The sequence below is a fragment of the Macrobrachium rosenbergii genome, chromosome 4, assembly GCF_040412425.1.
Source record: "Macrobrachium rosenbergii isolate ZJJX-2024 chromosome 4, ASM4041242v1, whole genome shotgun sequence".
Lineage (NCBI taxonomy): Eukaryota > Metazoa > Arthropoda > Malacostraca > Decapoda > Palaemonidae > Macrobrachium > Macrobrachium rosenbergii.
In genome coordinates, this window is record NC_089744.1 from 82,601,449 (window position 1) to 82,622,002 (window position 20,554).

Consider the following 20,554-nt stretch of genomic DNA (forward strand, 5'->3'; position numbering starts at 1 on the left):
TGAATAATATAATTTCAAAGATTAATACAGTACTGTAATAGGGTAATAATTAAAGGTATATTTGGTATAGGATGATATTTTAGGTACACATTTGGTATTTGAACTTTCAAGATAGGCAGTTGTAAGCTTTTTAGGGGCGGGGGGGGGGGGGTTAGCAAGTATTCGTGGATTTTAACTATAGTATTTGCAGGGGTGTCTGGAACGCTTCCCATGTGAATACAGGGGTTTACTGTATATGTATATATTCAGTGTGTCCAGTCATGAAAATGAATTAGCTTTTGTATTATGGTTTGAATTATATAATGGTCATGTGATGATAACTGTTATTTTCTCCTCAATTTTAACTTTTTTACCATTGTGCATTTACTATATACTTTTTACTAAGCTGTACTGTATAAGGAAATTGAGGTAGAACTGTAGTCATAAATATAATAATGTGTAATGTCTTATGGCAGGTTCCTGATATAATGCCTCAGCTCTTGTGTGTGTTTGTGGAGTTGGGGGGGAAGTGCTTACATAATTTTTTTTTTATTTTCCTAATGTGATTTTTGTATTTTATTTTCTGTTTCTTCATAAAGTACATGAGAAGCTGTAATATTTTATATTTAGGGGATTTTACAAAATAATCACTTCCAAGGCTACTGGTAGCTACCAAGTTTATGAATTTCATTAGTAACATAATTTTCTGAATAGTATTTAGCTGTACAGTATTCATTACTTTAGTGTCAGTTATGATTTTTTTCATCGACATGTTATAAATTTTTTCTTTTGAATTTCAGTGAGAGCATTGAGGAAACAAGCAAGCATATTGATACATTAAATGTTGCTCTTCAGACAGAGCGTAACAATTTCAGTGTAGTTTCAAAAGCACTGAATGATCAGAGGAGTTTAGCAGAAACTACCAAAGCACATCATGCAAAATTAGTAAAGGTAGATAAGTAGTACTTTTTTTTTTACTTAAAACATAACCAGTTAGATATTTATTTAACCAACAATTAAAACATTTTTATGGTATCATTGTGGGTTTGACACGTTATTTGACCTTGACATGTGCAGTACTGTATATGTGTTAAAGTAGTAGCTAGTATTCTTCTTGAAAAGTTATATCCTTAGCACTGTTGGATTTTCACTTAAGTAGGAACAACGCTTGATAAAATTAAGAAAGCTTTCCTTATATTTATTTTCCCTATATTTATTACTGTTGTATTCCACCTTATATTTCTTGGGTAGCTGTAACCGAGTCTTTCTGTTAAGATGGGCTCATGGTAATTTCACAAAGTCCACAAATTGGACTTAGGATTTTTCACTGAGTCTTAAAATCACTTCACAAATCTCTACACTCCTTCCCTCGATGCCCTGTCTCTGATTCATCCCCTCTCATTACAGTGGACCCCCGTTTATTTGCGGTTCACCAATCGCTGATTCAGTTATTTGCGCATTTTTCTGTGACGCATTTTTCAATAAATTGCAGAAAATTCAGTAATTCACAGATGTTTTCATTGAAAAGTATTCACTGATCACTGTATTTTCATGTTATTTTTGGACTAAATAAATTTTTTATCATAAAAAATTTTTTAGTCACAAATATTAAAATACACAGTTATAGGCGTTTTTAGAGGAGTTCCAGTATATCGCAGATTTTTGGTATATGCGGGGTGTTGTAGTACCTAACCCCCACAAATATGGGGAGTTCACTGTATATGTGATTCTGGGTTGTCTGCTATGACGTCAGTGTTTAAGGGTGATGCTAAAGTCTTATGCACTTTTCCCCTCATTTCACTCTTTGGGTTCTTTTCCCATTAATTTTCACATTCAGTGCCTCTCTACTTTTCGTTTGATGAATTGCTGAATTGATACTGAGTTAATGGTGCCAGAGTGCTCACTGGCCATGTCTCGGAACGAACATCCTCACAAACTTGGTGTTTTCAGTATCTTACATCTGCTTCTGTAAACTTCATTGATTCCTTATGAATCATTCTATTAACAACTACAGTCTGTTTGACAACATAGAGATGCCTATATTTATTTCCCGTGGCGAACAATGGCTCCTTTCACGGGCAACCTTTTTGACCTACTGGTGGATTCACTAAAAGGTGCTGATTAAGTATTGTTCACATTTACAATATGAAACACTATTATAATTGGCACCTTTACAACTGCACAGACACCTGCAGACTAGAAAATATCATTCTCTGTTTTTTATCTGTTATTCTGTTGTGTCTTCTTATATTTGTTAAGGTATAGTCTATACGATTATAGCCTCGGCAATTGCCCAGCTGACTCTGGCAGCTTGTAACTAAACTAAACAAATAGCATAGCTACGAGGAGTCCTAATACATGCATATTAGGAATGACTTATACAAGATAACTTGAAATACAAAAGCAAATTCATATGCAAATATAACTTCAGTCTACTTTAAATAAACTGGTCAAACATACTGTAAGCTTAAAATTCAAACATTAAAATAGAATTTGCTATCCAAGTTACATAGGCTTTACTTAGTAGTCTTATCTAATCAGATGGTATCATCGTAATTAATTTTGTTTTGTAAATATGTTGATTTTGCTACTGCTAGTGATGATGGTTGTAATCCTTCTTTTCAGGAACTGTCTTGAAAGAGTCGTGAAGAATATCCTGGTTGGTTATTTGTGTGTTAACAAATGTGTTATGTAATTATGTAAATTTCTTTGATTTCTTTGGTGTGACTATGAGTATCTTCCTGTCCATTATCCAGCACTGAAGTATGATTGGCAACACAAATAAAAGAAGTGGTGAAAGGAGTAATACTTTAGATCTTTCCATATTTAGTGGAACAATAATCAGTAAGCCTTTATCAATTAAAGTGGTTGTAAGAAGTGGATAGAATAAGTGTGTTAGTTATTTCAGTAAAATCTAAATTCATGGAAAAAATTTATTTTCTTAAAACCACTTAATACACATCTTAACCCCACTTCTTTATTCTTCTTTTTAGGAGATTAACTCTTAAAAGTCATTAGTTATAATTATATTACATTTCAAAATTTTACTTACATTCTGTTGTTCCTAAGTATTTCCCTTTTTAGTCAAAGAAAGAGCAAATTCAAAGTTAATGCATTGAACCCCGAAGTTTTGCTACAAAACCAACTAATCAAAGCAAGAATTGTAACTAAACAAAAAAAAGTTTGTATCACCAAGTCAACCAATGAAGGTAAACTTAGTAATAAAGAAATCAAATTCAGGGAATAATAGTATGATTGATGGGTTTGTTCCTATTACAGTTAATGAAATGCGACTTTTCTATTTCATAGATTACATCTAGTTCTTCCTGCTGAAATATCTTCTAATTCTTCAGTCATTTCTGGTATTTGACTTCCTTAGTTCTTTTAACCTTATCTTTGTTTGCCCAAAGTCCTTCTTGATGTTTTTCTGTCATGATCTTCTGGGCTGCTTCTAGATTCTTCTGTAATTGTTTATGAATTACCTTGAAATTACCAATCCTTATGTACATGATGTCTTCAGAGTAATTTGGCTGTATTGGCTGATTCAGCCATGTATATGGGAATCTTGGTTCATATCCCATTAAAGCTTTTATGGGTGTTTTGATGCCTGTTAGGATTTTGATATCCATTCCTCCTAGCTTTTGGAGGTGACTACAACCTCTACCTCTACCTTGTGACTGTGATCTATGTCTAGGTCTAGAAAAAGGCTTATTCCCACAATTTTGAGCACTATGTCATGTTTTCTTATGGTAAAGGCAGTAAGCTGTTCCATGGCAATCACTTGCTTAATGCCTTCTTTTCTGGCAGTTGTAACATGTAACTGTTGAAAATCTTCCTTGAGATGTGTTACCTGGATTCCTATGCTGATTTCTAGCTAGTATCCTGGATCTATCACTATAGCTCTGACTATTTTGTCTTTCCTTCCTGCCCTATGGTGGCTAAGTGTCCTTAAAGATCATTCCCTCTGGGATTCCTACCTGTGATTTTCCTAACTTCTTGTTCAATATCAGCTACATCATCTCTCTCTCTCTCCCACTTATGGTTTATTCTGTTGGTAAAGTTCCCAACAGTAAGGATAACCATATCAATGTGTTGCAGTTGTTAACTGATAATACCTCCTCACCTCCTGTTCTTGTCCTTGGAGTGTTTTAAACTAAATGACCCCATTCATTTATAGTTATATAGCTGTGGACTCCTTCCAAGGTAGTTTCTTCTGTCTAATCTCCAACCATGAACTATCTTTGCAAGGCTGATAACAGGGTCGGTTTTGCCTACGGTGTAGTGTATTTTTATATACGTGACTTACCAGATAATTACATAGCTATTGTTTTCTACTTTACGCAGCAGCCCAAAATTCAAAATTTGCAGTAGCCCTCTTTTGTTTGGGGTGTAGATATACTGCCCCACCCACTATTGGGGAAGGATAGGTACAACACAGTTAAAGAGCTCAATTCATTTCTGCCTGTCAATGACTGAACACTTCGTCATTGGCAGCTCTAAATTTGTTGTTTTTCACCGGATGGTTGCTATTATTCTTCATTTGGTGAAGTACTTTGTTCTTTTTGGTAACGTGCTACTGTTAATTAGCTTAGCTAATTCAGGATTCTTTTTTGTGACTTCCTGATTTTGACAATTTTTGATTGGACTAATCATGTCAGATTTTAGCCTTTCTAGCATCAGGTACTGTAGTAAAGGCTGTAAGAATAGGTTGACTTTAGCCAAGTATGACAATGACACTGTTTGTAGTTCGTGCAGGAAGCAAGTTTGCTCTCCTGAACTTTGCTGTGATGAATGTAAAGACTGGGATAAGGGGATATTGAAGACTCTGAATGCATATTTAGAATAGTTACAGTGTGACACTTAGGAAAGCTGCTAGGGTGAAGCAAAGGCTCCTGCTAGTTAGGTTTTGTCTGTGGGGGTTGATGTGGCTGATTTACCTGTACCTGCAACACCTGTGACTGCTTTTTCCCTTATCTGAAGTCCTCTGACTTTTCCTGTAACTCCGATCCCTGGCTCTCATTCCTCTGAACCCAGTGCCATTGCCAGCCTAGAAGCACGTGTTGACAAGAAATTTGATTTGTTGTGAACACTGTTTCCCAAATTGGGAACTCAGTGCATGTGATCATGGACAGATTTAACAGTGTCAGTGCAGTGCAGTGTCAACGGAGGGGGCGGCTACTCGTCCCACCGATGCTCCTAGACCAAGATCCCTGCTAAACTCGCCTTGCTCACCTGGGAGGAAGCAAACTGGCAGTCCAAGAGAGGTCGGTGGGGTTTAGCCCACAAGTAGTTGCTGCCGCATCCGAGCCTGGTGTCCACTTATCCCAGGATTCAGAGGATAGCCGTTGGAAAGGCATCCACTTGGACGTGCATGTGTTATCTTCCAGTGACTCTGACTCTAATGGAGCTCAAAAGTGCAGTCAGTGCTTTGCTCAAGTGTCGAGACCATTGAAAAGGTCTGGCACCTCGTTGGAAGAAGACACTCCCCTGGCTTGTAAGCGAGCATTGGAAGGGGCTCATAGACCCCTTCTCTCTTGTAGTTTTTGGGAGACTCCTCAAGCTTTTCGCTCCCTTTCTGTGTCCAACGAGTGCCACAAAGTTTTCCAAGAAAGTGTTAGTTAGCCCAGTGTATAGACATAAGGTGTCCGAGCGCCCAGAGTCCATGAATTTAGTGACCGAGCACCCAGGAGGTGATTTTCCTGTGTCCGAACACCTGTCGTTTGAGCGATCAGTGTCTGAACACCATTCTTACAATCTTCTGGTGTCCGAGCACTATTCGTATGAGCGTCCATTGTCTACGCTTCCAGCTCGTGGGCACCCAGTGTCCGAGCGCCCTGAGAGTGATCGTGTGTTATATGAGCATTCAGCATATGGACATCAAGTGTCCAAGCATCCATCATATGAGAGCCCAGCAGTCGAGCGCTCTTCCTATGGGCACCCAGTGTCTGAGTTGCAGACATCCAATCCTTTACTGTCTGTTAGAGTGTTAATTTTAGTGAACCTGTTGTGTCGGGTCGGCCCGTGGGTCTGAGCACCCAGTGTTGATGTTTGTCCTCCTGCCAGTAATCATCCGGCACCATAGGTGGGACTCTCTGTTCCTGATTTATCTAGTGCCGGTCCTCCTCTGGTTGAGGATCTGTCTTTAGCTCCTATTCAGTGCCGTTTGGATAGTATTTTGAACCTGTTACAGAAACCAGCTGCAGCGACTCAGGTTCCCTCGTATCCTCCAATGTCCCCGATTTCCTCAGAGGAGGAACCTGTGGGTGACGATACTCCCACGTTCAACTATTCGGCTCTTTTATGGTTCTTCCTGGCGTGCTATCTGGACTTCTTCTCTCCAGCCACCCCATCCTTTCCAGGTTCGGCATTTATGATGCGACAGCCGACAGGAGTGACTAAAGTTGCCGCGTATGGTTCTTTCTTCCTCATCCAGGAAATCTCTCACACGTATCGATGTATGGTTGTCAGAGAAGAGGGACGTTGGTAAAATGGTCTTTTGTTTGCCTCCTCATCTGATTGACAGAAGTATCTGTTGTATGCCACTGGAGAAGCTCCATCTTTGGGAGTTTCTGCCTCCTCTCAAGGGGACTTCTCTAGTCTCATAGATGCTACACATTGATCAGCCTTCTCTACTGCCAGGATTATGTTTACAACGTCAGAGTTAGACCATCTTTTGAAGGATAATTTTAAGGTCTTCAAGGTTCTGAGTTTCCTCAATTGGACTGTAGGAGCTTTAGCAAAGAAGATCGAGGACTGCTCGTCACTTCAGGGTAATTTTGCCTCAGATTGGTTGGGGGTTCTGGGCTGCGTGGATCGAGCAGTGAGGGATGGTGCCCATGAGCTAGCCACCATTTTTACTACTGGAGTTCTTAAGAAGCAAAATTTATGGTGCTTGTTCACCTCGAAGGGGGTCACTCCCTCTCAGCGTTCTTCCCTGCTGTTCGCTCCCTTAGAAATTAACAGCTTGTTTCCTCAAGAGACCTTGGAACGAGTGACGGGTGAACTGCAGAAGTAGTCAACCCAAGACCTCCTCTCTCATTCTGCCAAGAGGACTAGGATCTCTGCATGTCCTTCTGCTTCTGTTCCTTCTACCAGGACTTCTTCTCCATTGGCTCAGCAGCCCTTTCAAGGAAGCAGAGGTTGCTTCCAGCCCTGTCCGAGAGCCAACTTGCATCCAGTACGACCCAGTAAAAAGCCTTCCAACAAACCCATCCCTCGCAAGTGAGTTACTTGTCCTCCGTGTCCCAGTGGGAGCAAGGCTTCTTCATTTTTGGAGCAGGTGGGAGACAAGGAGAGTAGATCCATGGGCACTACAAGTTTTAAAGGAGGGCTATGCAATCCTCTTTCAGGGAGAAACCTCCCTTATTAACCTCTCCCATCAGGTTGACAGCCTACTGTACTCTGTAGGCTTAGAGAGGTTTTCTGCCCTGTCTCGGGAAGTTTTGGCTCTGCTTGAGAAGCAGGAAGTGGAGGAAGTCAAGGACACAAGCACAGAGGGATTTTACAATTGCCTCTTCATAGTTCCCAAATCATTCGGGGATGGAGACCCGTCCTGGATGGCAGTGCTCTGAACTTCTTTATTCAAACTACAAAGTTCAAACGAATCATTCGGTCCTGTCAGCCATCCATCAGGGAGACTGGATGGTGACGATACATATGTACGACGCATACATCCACATTCCAGTTCACCAAGACTACAGAAAGTATCTGAGATTCATGTTCCAGGACAGGGTCTTCCAGTTTTGGAACCTGTGCTTTGGCCTCTCCACGGTCCTTCAAGTTTTTACCTGAGTTCTCGCTCCATTAGCAAAGTGGTTACACCTCATAGAGATAAACGTGTCTTTGTACCTGAACGACTGGCTCCTACGCTCCCCCTCAGAAGCCCAATGCACGGAGGACCTTCAGAAGACTTTTCAGCTTCCACAAGATTTAGGATCACTGATAAACTAAAAGAAGTTGCAGTTAGTCCCCACATAGTTGATTCTATATTTGGGGATAGTGATAGATTCTCTGAATTTCTTGTTTTTCCCATCCCAGCAAAGAATTCTCAGTTGCATCTTGAAAGTCCGGATGAGCCTTTTAGGAACACTGTCTTCAATAGAGAAGTTTGTTCCTCCTGGCAGGTTACATATCAGACCGCTACAGTTCTACCTCAGAGTCAGCTGGCTGAGGAAAATATTTCCAGATTCATTCATCTTTGAAATTACCCCCGAAATCAAGGAGGACCTTCGGTGGTGGCTGGTGGAGGACAGATTTGTGACAGGGATGTTGCTGTCTTTGTGAACCCCAACCTAATGTTATACTCCAACGCATCGGATCTGGGTTGGGGAGCCGTTCTCAACAGCTTAGAGGTGTCGGGTTTATGGTCTTCAACAGAAAGAGATCTTCATATAAATGTAAAAGAATTGAAGGCGATACACCTGGCTCTTCAGTTCTTTGCGACAGAGACCTTCGACAGGGCAGTTGCGGTCCAGTCAGACAGCATGACCGCACTGGCCTACATCAGGCACCAAGGAGGGACCCACTCTTTTTCGCTGTGCGAAGCAGCCAAAGACTTTCTTCTATGGGCACAGAACAACAGGACTACCAGTTCCGACCCACTTTGTCCAGAGCAAAATGAACATTCTTGAGGACAAATTGAGTTGCAGCAAACAGGTTCTACCAGTGGAATGGACACTCGGTTCACAGGTGTGCACCGACCATTGAAAGCTGTGGGAAAAACCGTCAGTAGACCTGTTTGCAATGTCAGGAAACCATCGTATCCCTCTGTACTGTTCGCTGACGTCAGATCCACAAGCATGGGCGATGGCTGCTATACTGCAAGATTGGTCGGATCTCAACATCTACGCCTTTCCTCCCTTCAGCATGGTAAGGGAAGTGTTGAGGAAGTTCAGTGCCCACAGCAACACTTCAATGACCCTAGTTGCTCCCTTTTGGCCACACAAGGAGCGGTTCCCTGACCGTCTGAGTCTATTGGTAGATTATCCAAGGCTTCTACCTCAGAAGAGAAATCTTCTCAGACAACCTCATTTTCAACGTTTTCACCTGGACTTATCCACTTTCGCTCTGACAGGCTTCAGACTGTCAGGGAGCTTGTCAGAGCAAAAGGTTTTTCAAGGAAGGCTGCACAAGCTATTGCAAAATGTAGGCGATGATCTGTTGCAGTCTAACAAACTAAGTGGACAGTCTTCAGAGCCTGTGTTGAGACAGACGATTGTAGCTCAGATTGCAGATTTTTTTTTTTTTAAAGGTTTAGCTGCTTCAACCATTAAGGGGTATAGAGCAATGTTGAATTCTGTCTTTAAACATAGACGAATAGACCCTTCCTCAAATCAGGATATGTGACTTGGTAAAATCTCTAAATACTTGTAAGGAAGAAAAAAGTTCTGAACTAGCGTGGAATTTGGATATAGTTCTCAAATGGCTCTCAGGCTCACGTTTTGAGCCTCTAGAATCCTCTTCTCTCAGAGACTTGACAAGGAAGACTCTTTTTCTGATGGCTTTAGTGACAGCGAAGAGGGTTAGCGAGCTACATGCCCTTGATAAGAGGGTAGGCTTTACTCAAGGTGACGTTGTTTGCTCTTTGACCTTAGGATTCATGGCGAAGAATGAAGATCCTTCTAGTCCCTGGCCACATTCCTTTTCAGTCAAGAGCCTGTTTAACATTCTAGGTCAAACAGATCCGGAGAGAGTCCTTTGCCAAGTTTGATTTCTTTGCGAGTATTTACAGAGAACCAAGGGAATTAGAGGTTCTTCTCCGAACCTGTGGTGTTTGGTTAAAAACCCTAGTCGTCCTTTATCTAGGAATGCCTTGACATTATTTTTGAGGACTGTGATTTCTGAGTCACACACTAGGGTTCAGGAGGATGTCCTTCCTTTATGTAAGGTCAGGGCACATGAAATGAGAGCAGTTGCTACTTCATTGTCCTTCAAACATAACCTATAGCTGACTTCTCTCCTGCAATCCACATATTGGAAATGCAAATCAGTGTTTGCAATGTTCTACCCATGTGTTGTTGAAACAGTTTATGAAAGTTGCAGTACTCTAGGTCCATACTTTGCAACTGGCATGGTGTTGGGTAATGAGGGATAGGAGGAATGTCTTTGTTTTTTTCCCCTATGCACCCTCGAATAAGGATTGTTATTTTCTTGGGAAGCCTGATTACTGTGTCGTGAGTGCCATCAGTCGGTTCGAATTTTAACTTGTGTGTGGTGTAGGTTTTAATTTTATTTGGTCATATTTTGTACTGCGCCCATGGCAAGGGCACACACACACATTTTGGTGTGTCTTTTTTTGGATTGTTAGCTTTGGCAACCTGCGATTGATTCCTACGTTGCAAAGCACCCACTAAAGTAGAGGCGACTCTTGACTCTACTGCCACGCCACTACAGGGCGAGATGTGCTCTGGCCAGAGGCAATACCTACCTGCCGTAGCTCCCTCACCAGGTAAGGTTACAACAAGCATTTCATGATGATAGCTAATTTTTCTATTTCAAATCCATCTCCATTTCTGAATGTTTTTGAGTAGTGTTGTCCATGTTCCCACCACTTGTCAATGTGGGATTCAGCCATGTAATTATTTGGTAAGTTACATAAAAAAATGAAATTTTTATAACAAAATAAAGTTTTATATATACTTACCAAATAATTACATGACCAGACCCCTCGCTCCTCCCCTCTCATGGACATAGAGCATAAACAAATTGAGCTCTTTAGCTGTGTTGCACCTATCCTTCCCTGAAAGTGGGCGGGGCAGTATACCTACACCCAAAACAAAAGAGTGCTACTGCGAATTTTGAATTTTGAGCTGCCATGTAAAGTAGAAACTAATAGCTGTGTAATTATTTTGTTATACAAAACTTTATTTTATTATGAAAATGTTATATTTTTATGCATGTATGTTTATTTGTTTTGTACAGTATAGTTTTACAGATAAACTTGATGTTACATTGTCATTCATATTCTCCATGCATAATTACTGTACAAGTTTTTGCATTTCAATAAAAGCAAACTGGAAAATAAAATTAAATAATTAGCGAATATTGCAGTTACTGTTCTGTACAGTATGCTCTATAATCCAAAAACACTTTACATTACCCTTAAAAGAGAGACATCGTGTGAAGCTCATTCTGGGGCCCACCTATCATTCCAGGGTGGGCCCCAGAATGGGCATAAATAGTTTACGATTTGTTTTAGCGATTTATTTAATTAGTATTACTGTAAACTATTTATAAAATTCACTTAATTATTCTTCAGTGTTCCTTTTTGACTGGTTCATTTTCCTTATAATTTTATTTCTTCACGTTGTCTTCTTTCTTCAGTACACATCACTGGTAAGCGTTTATATTGTGTCACTAGTTCTTCTTTTCTTCTGTGCACTGCACTGATTTAATGTTAATTGTTTGTTCTTCCTCTTGTCATTGAATGTCTTCTTTCTTTATACAGTGACCCCTTGCTACTACGCGATTCGACTATTGCGAATTCATGACTTCACAGAGTTTTTAATATATATTAATGGAAAATATAGCGCGGATTTTCTGGAGAAAAATCGCGATATATGAACACCCAAAATTTCTCATTAAATCCATTAAAATATTAATAATGAATAGTATTTCCTTGTCTAAGAACAACAAAACAAGCATAAAATAGCAAAAAAACAGATATTTGCACTTGTAACTCCTATGACAAAAAAAAAGAAACCATCTGGAAAGTGATGCCTATAAATGGAAAGTGATGCCTATACAGTACAGTACCGCGTGTTCCATTGTTGGGAAAACACAAAGCGTACCATCTCGGTGACTAAGTGCGTTGTAACACGGGCTGTGATTGGTGCATGGGAGGGAGACGACAAATCACAGCTTCCCGATTTCTGATCGGGCCTGTGATTGGTGCTTAGACTGATGCTCAGAACCTGCAGCATCTCCCCTTGTCTCTCTCTCGCGGCCACTTTGCTTCAAGCTTTCTCACCGAACGATTTTCTTTATGCTGTGCTGTGTGATTTTTTTTGTGGTTTTTGTTGAACTTTGCTCCAATTTTCACCCCCTGCAATGGCTCCCAAGCGTGCTGCTTCTTCCAAGGCTGGTACTGAGCCTAAATGCCATTGAAGAATGATGATGATCGCTGAAAAGGTGAAACTTCTGATATGTTGAAGGAAGGGAGAAAGTTCGCGGCTGTAGCCCGCCATTTTGGCGTGAACGAATCCACCATTCGCTACATCTACAAGGACGAGGTGAAGAATAGGAAGACAGCTGCCATCACCTTTAACAAGTCGGTGAAGAGAGTGGTTACGGCTCGTAAGCTTGTAATAAAACTATCGTCCGTATGGAAGCTGCTTTGGCTGTGTGGATAGCCGACTGCCGAAAGAAGAACATAGCCTTGGATACGAACATTATCCAAACAAAGGCTAGGAGCCTGTACGAGACCTTCGCCGCTAAGGAACCAGAGAACGACAGTGGCGAGCGTAAAGAAGCAGAAGAGAAGATGTAGATGATCCGCAACCAGAGACGTCCAGTCATTCACCACACAAGAAACTGCAATTTTCTGCTAGCAAAGGGTGGTTTGCAAAGTTTCAGAAACGCTACGGCCTAAAAAGCGCTTCCTTGCATGGTGAGGCTGCTTTGGCTGACATGGTCGCTGCTGAAACATATGTCAATGAAACCTTCAAGAAGATTATCTCTGAAGGTGATTATCAGCCTGAACAAGTTTTTAATATGGACAAGACGGGCTTGTTTTGGAAAAGAATGCCCTCACGAACTTTCCTGTTCAAAGAGGAAGCAAAAGCCTCTGGCTTTAAAGCATACAAGGATCGTGTGACCCTCGTGATGTGTGGCAATGCTGCGGGATTTTTATTAAAGCCAGGACTTATTTACAAGTTTAAAACCCTAGGGCTTTAAAAAACAAAAACAAGAATCTGCTGCCTGTACATTGGATGCACAATCCAAAGGCCTGGATAACGAAGATGCTGACCTCCGACTGGTTCCACCAGTGTTTTAGCCCGCAAGTGAAGGTGTATCTAGCAGAAAAGGGCATGCCATTCAAAGTCCTTCTCATTATGGATAATGCTGGTGGCCATGCTACTGATCTGTCATATTCAGGGGTTCAGGTTGAGTTCCTACCGCCCAACACGACGTCACTTATTCAGCCAATGGATCAGGGAGTTATTAGGGTGTTCAAGGCCCTATACACGAGGAATGCCCTGGCGAACCTGGTTGCTTCCGTGGATGCCGCCCAAGAAGACGACGATTTCAACTTGAAGGCATACTGGCGGCAGTACACAATTGCTACGTGCCTCCAAAATATCCACAAGGCATTGGAAGAAATGAAGCCTGCCACCATTAACGCCAGCTAGAAGAAGTTGTGGCCAGAGGTTGTTTATGATGACAAAGGATTTACACCTGCCGAAATCCAACACTCGGCAGTACAGAAAGCTGTACAGTTGGCTGCGATCCTTGGAGGTGAGGGCTTTGCAGACATGACCACGGGCGACGTCGATGAACTCCTAGACTGCCAATCCCAGCCGCTAACTGACGAAGACCTCGAAGAGTTGACGAAGTCTGCGAGTGAAGAAGAAGATGAAGCAGCGCAGCAAGAAACAGAAGTTGTCTCCCAAACTGGCTTGACTTTGGAACGGCTCGCCGGGCTCTGCAACCTGGCTAAGGAACTGCAAGAGTGGTCGCAGGAATGAGACGACGATATGGTTCGATCGGTTCAATTCTGCAACATGGTCGATGACGTCATGGCCCCCTACAAGATGCTCTTTGACCGGAAGAAGAAGCAGCGGCAGCAACTGCCAATCACAATGTTTTTGCAGCCTCGCGAAAAAGAGCCAGTTCCTTCTGCTGCTACTACGGTTACACCTTCAGAAACCGCGGAAGAAGTGGAAGAGGTGCCCCAGGAAATGGCACCGCTGTCTGAAGAGACGTAAAATACAATCATTGACTGCGCAGTAAAAGTCATCATCACCTTCATCGTCATCGTTTTTACTGCACAGCAAATTCATCACCATCTTCATTCAAGTTTTACTTCAGCTTCTTTTGTGGTGAGTACAGTAACAATCTTGATTTTTTTTTTAATCTTAAATGTTACTGTACTGTATTACATGTAATGCAGTACAGTAACATGATACTATATTGTATTACTGTATATATTATTACTGTATGTATACTGTATTCTTTAAAATTTAAAGCTTGCCAATCACGTCATAGCTACTTTACCACAGTAAATTAGCCCCTGTTATATGGTACTGTAAACTTACCTATTGAAGTCATATTGCTTAACAGTTGTCCCTATTATTAATAGAATAAAGGGTGGGTTGTTAAGAGTACATGGAGGGTTTTAAAAAGTCCAAATACTGTACACGTTAAATAAATAAATATGCTGTTTGTACTTTGCAGAATTTCAATTATCACGGCCGGTCTTGGAACCTATCTCCCGCGATAAACGAGGGGTCACTGTAGTCATTCACTAAGTTCTTCTCTTTCTTTTGTGTCTTATGCACTGTTATTCTTCTTCATGAAAATGTCACTGAAATGTGTATAGTTTGTAGTCACTGGAACTTCTTTCTTGGTTACATGGCTGAGTTCTCTTTTCTCTTAAACTGTCTTTAATTTCAGATTGGAGATATTGTGTGTGAAGTGATTGGACCTTCGGTGGAAACAATAGTTGTTGGTTACACTTTGTCACTGTCTTTTAGAAAAAAACATCTTTCACTTGATCTTGGAAAACACACTTTTCTGTCTTGCTGTCAGCTGCGTAGTTTGAATCCCACCGCTGCTACCAGTGTTTAAGTAGTAGCCTGTCTTCTTCTTTAAAAGTTATATCCTTAGCATTGTTGGATTTTCACTTAAGTAGGAACAAAGCTTTCTTAATAAAATAATAATTTCTCAGATGTTGTAAATTAGAATCATGTTTTCCTTTTCCTTATATTTATTAGTGTCATAAAATCTATAATACAGTATTTCCACCTTATGTATACTGTATTCCTTGGGTAGCTGTAACCAAGTCTTTATCTTAAGATGGGCGCATGGTAATTTCACAAAATCCCCAAATTGGACTTAGGATTTTCACTAGTCTTTATCTTAAGAGGGGCACATAGTAATTTCACTCAGTCCACAAATTGGACTAAGGATTTTTCACTGAATCTTAGAATCACTAAACAAATCTCTACACTCCTTCCCTCGATGCCCTGGCTGCCTGTCTCTGGTTCATCCCTTCTCATTATATGCAATTCTGGGTTGTGTCTGCTATGATTTCACTGTTTAAGGGTGATGATAAAGTCTCATGGACTTTTCCCCTCGTTTCACTCTATGGGTTCTCTTCCCCATTAATTTTCACATTCAGTGTCTCTCTACTTTTCATTCGATGAATCGCTGAATTGATACCAAGTTAATGGTGTCAGAGTGCTGGCTGGCTCTGTGTCTCGGAGCAAACATCCTCACAAACTTTTCTTGCCGTTTTCACTATCATATGTCTGTTTCAATAAGCTTCATTGGTTCCTTACATATCATTCTATTAACGACTTCTACTGTCTGGTTGACGACAGATACCTATACAAGGTGTGATCATAAATTATTGGGACTGTTGCTATAGTTAAGGATTGACCTTGACCCCTACTGTGCATGCACACTAAGTTTTTAGCATCCTAGCTCACTTCTGCTCTTTACAGCAGCGCTTGGAAGGAACTTGTGTAGTGTGTGGTCTTCAGAGAAAGTTGAGCAGAGAATCTGCATCAAATTTTGCCAAAAGCTTGGCAATACCTGCGCACAAACCTACGCAAAGTTTCAAAAAGTGTATGGAGAGGAGATATGAGCCGCATATGAGTGTACGAGTGGTTCAGATGTTTTCAAGATAGCCAACAAAATTTCGATAGTGATGAACATTCTGGGAGACCTGCAACCAGCCTTTGTGTATACTTACTTGTCACATTTTCATGTCCCCATGTATACTAATACATCTAAGCATGGTAGTTTTTTGGTGTATGCTATGTTCTGTAGTGAAATTTAGCACAGATTTTTCTGCAAAGATGTTTTTCAGTTTTTGTACATTTTACTTGTTTATGGCAGTGAAAATATGATCAGTGTATCTTGCATAGATTTTAGATTTTTTCGTGGATACTGAATATGGTGTCCTCTGAATTGGCCATGTATGTGTTTGCCATATGAATGCCAGGGGGGAACCCACAGCTGCACCATCTACTTGGCAGAATAATTCATCTTTGTGGGAGTAAAATGGTACTTCGTTTGTGCACTAGTAAAGCAATTCTCTGGTGAAGTAGCCAGGGTTGAAGTTCCCTACAACCCTAGAAAGGTTGACATGTACAGGAAAATTTGATTTATAATTCACATGGCACAAATAAAATCTGTGTCTGGGACTTCTTGCTTAATAGCTGTTTGCTTATTTTCTTAAGTATCTTCATAATTTGTTATGTACATATTTGAGTGTCCACATATAGTGTTACTTTAAGGTCTGAAAACAATAATCTTGGTTTGATTGAAATACGAATTTCAGCTTGTTATTATTTCTTCACTTGTTGCATATCTAAGTAGTGAAAATTTAAGTTAGAGTCTTGACCCAAACACCACTTGTAGCATGTGAAAGATTCTTCATTCCCTTACACTGATCAAGGAAGGTTTGCTGTACTATTGTGAAATCTTGAGTATGATTAAATTCTTATATTTAAATTTGATGTTATAGGATCTCCAGAATTCTCTTAAAGAGGAGCGGGATAAAAATGAAAAAATTACCAAGCAGCTGCAAGAAAATAAATTAAATAAGAAAAGAGGATTATCAGGTAGTGAAGAATCTGTAAAAGGCATCACAAAATCAGCACTTAGGAGTACAAATAGCCGCTCCAGTCTTGATGATTTGCAGGTATGTCACCATCATTGTGTACAAATGTCATGTAGTCGATGTATGTTGAAGCAGGAAATAAATTTTTCAACAGTATTTCCATGTCCAAGTACAAACCTAATTTTCCAGGTTTTGTTCCTTTTGCGGCTAGTTGGGAATAACACAAATTGATAACTACAATATATAATCTGTCTAGTGAGTATTAAGGTGTACTTGATGTAGGTTAGGGTAATGCACAGGAGTGACTGCACTGAGTATCTTTCATTAACTTTGCAAGAACATGGATAAAAAATAGTGTGGGATTTTCATTTTCTCAGTTTATGGATTTATGTGTTTTTATTTTTAAGTAAGACTGAATTCCTTGAGTTTACCAGTATTTTTAATATATCTTGGTTAATCTATAGCAAACCCTTTCATGACTACTGTTTATATGAAGTAAATGTCTTTACTGTAATCTAATAGCATTCTTGACATTTAAGGCAAATAAAAACAAAATTAACACCAAAAAACTAAAACCCTAAATTTTGACTGCAAGTGCTTCAGCCCTGACCACTGGTGAATGTGGGAAGTGGGTCACCTACCTATTTTCCAAATGCACCATTGATCAGAGCAGAAGTAGTTTTGGTTAAAATATATGGTTTTCCTGTGTTAATTTTTGTTGTTGTAAACCATTAAATTAAAAAAAACCCATAAAGTTTGTTTTGAAGATGTGATAGAAAAATACAGTTTTGGAAAGAAAAGCCAAGAGGTAGAAGCAGTAGTGGAACCTGCCATAGCCAAGAACTAAAGTTACAGCACATAATGTTTAAGAAGTGAGAAAGGCATGGGTAACATACAAGAGTGGAGAAGCTGAAATACATTGATTTTATTAAGATAAGTGCATATGATGTCAAAGGAAAAGGCTTTCAATGTTGTTGGGGAGACGTAGTGAACACTATTGAAGGAGGGACTAGGCTCCACTCAGTATTAGGAAAAGCTGCTCTGTCCTGAAATTCTACATGCTCAACCTCAATCATACGTTTTTCTTTCATTAATAAGGTATTTTCCATCTGATGACAGGATGCACATTGAGGCATCATGCCAAGGGTTATCAGTCTGGTGGATATTGTTGCCCGTGCTACATTTTGATCTGAGGTTTTAGAGTCTGAACTGATTATATTATTGTTACCAGTCTGAGTTCTGGGAGTGAGTAGGCTGTCTTAATACCCATTCTGATTTCAACAGGGATGTAGACAACCTATTCAACTTCTTTTTGAGCTTTGGATTTTTATTATCCTGTTCCCATGACAAGTATTTCGGTGAGAGAACCAATGTCTGCCATGGGCAAACAGAGAAGCCTCTCTGTTCTCTTGTCTAAAGTCTGAGAAATTTTTCCACATTACATTTAATTTAGTATCAAGGACTGACCTTGTAGGGACTTTTTATTGTACACAATTGGGGCAGTATGATGGGAACAGATTTGGAGGTTATTAACCCTTTAACGCCGAAGCCCTATTTTCAAAAACGTCTCCCGTATGCCGACGGCCTCCGAGAGGTAGTAGCTGAAGCGGAAAAAGTTTTTTCAAAAAATCACAGCGCTTAGTTTTCAAGATTAAGAGTTCATTTTGGCTCCTTTTTTCTCATTGCCTGAAGTTTAGTATGCAATCATCAGAAATAAAAAAATATCATTATCATATATAAATATTGGAATATATGACAGCGAAACAAAAAAACCCGTATATAATTGTATACAAATCACGCTGTAAGGAAAACGGTTGAAGCTAATGAGTTAATTTTTTTTAGTTGTATTGTACACTAAATTGCGATGATTTTGGTATATAACAGATTGTAAAACGATTAAAGCAACACAGAGAAAATATTATCACAAAATGATGCATGAATTAAATGCCATGGCGTAAAAAAGTTTTTTAAAAATTCACCAAAAATCAAAATATTGTGCTAGAGACTTTCCAATTGTGCCAAAATGAAGGAAATTGATTGAATATTACTAGGCTGTAAGTTGTTTAGCTTACAATTGCATTTTTGAACCATTTCGATCGAGTTAAAGTTGACCGAAGGTTGATTTTTTTCTATTTATCGTTATTTTGATGTAAATATAAAAAACTGTGAAGAACTAAAGGAATGATATATTTTTTGTTGTATTCTACGTGAAATTGCGCACATTTTGATGTATAACACTTTATGTAACGAATAATATGAAATGGCAAAAAAATTACGGCAAGCTGACGCAAGAAATGACAGGATTTTCAGCGGAGTCCGTGCGCGCGGAGAGAAGGAAAATTTTTTTATCAAAAATTCACCAAAAATCTACATATTGTGCTAGAGACTTTCCATTTGTTGCAAAATGAAAGTAAATGATTGATTGTACTCTAATGTAATAATTATGGCTTACGAATGCGTTTTTCGATCATTTCGGTCGAGTCAAAGTTGACCGAATGTTAAAATTTTGTCAGTTATCGTGATTTCGGCGAAAATATTAAAAAACTGTGAAGAGCTAAAGGAATGACATATTTTTGTTGTATTCTACGTGAAATTTCGCACATTTTGATGTATAACACTTTATGTAACGAATAATATGAAATGGCGAAAAAATTACAGCAAGCTGACGCAAGAAATGACAGGATTTTCAGCGGAGTCCGTGACGCTGCCAGAGCGAAGGAAAATTTTTTCAAAAATTCACCAAAAATCTAAATAATGTGCTAGAGACTTTCCATTTGTTGCAAAATGAAGGTAAATGATTGATTGTTACTCGAATGTAATAATTATGGCTTACGGATGCATTTTTCGATCATTTGGTCGAATCAAAGTTGACCAAATGTTAAAATTTTGTCAGTTACCGTGATTTCGGCAAAAATATTAAAAAACTGTGAAGAGCTAAAGGAATGACATATTTTTTGTTGTATTCTACATGAAATTGCGCACATTTTGATGTATAACACTTTATGTAACGAATAATATGAAATGGCGAAAAAATTACGGCAAGCTGACGCAAGAAATGACAGGATTTTCAGCGGAGTACGCGTGCGCGGAGCAAAGGAAATTTTTTTTTTTTTCAAAAATTCACCAAAAATCTAAATAATGTGCTAGAGACTTTCCGTTTGTTGCAAAATGAAGGTAAATGATTGATTGTTACTCGAATGTAATAATTATGGCTTACGGATGCGTTTTTGATCATTTCGGTCGAATCAAAGTTGACCGAATGTTAAAATTTTGTCAGTTATCGTGATTTCGATGTATATATTAAAAACTGTGAAGAGCTAAAGGAATGATATATTTTTTGTTGTATTCTACATGAAATTGCGCACAGTTTGATGTATAACACTTTATGTAATGAATAATATGAAACGACGAAAAATTTTCAGCTGACGCAAGAAATGACAGGATTTTCAGCGGAGTTTCTTGTCTGAGCGGGAGGAAAATTTTTTTTAAAAATTCACCAAAATTCTAAATATTGTGCTAGAGACTTTCTGTTTGTTGCAAAATGAAGGTAAATGATTGATTGTTACTTGAATGTAATAATTATGGCTTACGGATGTGTTTTTGATCATTTCGGTCGAGTCAAAGTTGACCGAATGTTAAAATTTTGTCAGTTATCGTGATTTTGATGTAAATATTAAAACACTGTGAAGAGCTAAAGGAATGATATATTTTTTGTTGTATTCTACATGAAATTGCGCACATTTTGATGTATAACACTTTATGTAACGAATAATATGAAATGGCGAA

General features: G+C 39.3%; 1 protein-coding gene across 1 annotated transcript in view; it reads left to right on the top strand.

Annotated features, from left to right (window-relative positions):
* LOC136836305 (golgin subfamily A member 4-like) overlaps nt 1–20,554 on the top strand; it is a 520,799-nt gene that overhangs the window by 385,467 nt on the left and 114,778 nt on the right. The window contains exons 39-40 of the mRNA XM_067100429.1: nt 780–930; nt 16,673–16,849. Coding sequence (XP_066956530.1) covers nt 780–930; nt 16,673–16,849 — 328 coding nt within the window. The remainder of the gene's footprint in view (nt 1–779; nt 931–16,672; nt 16,850–20,554) is intronic.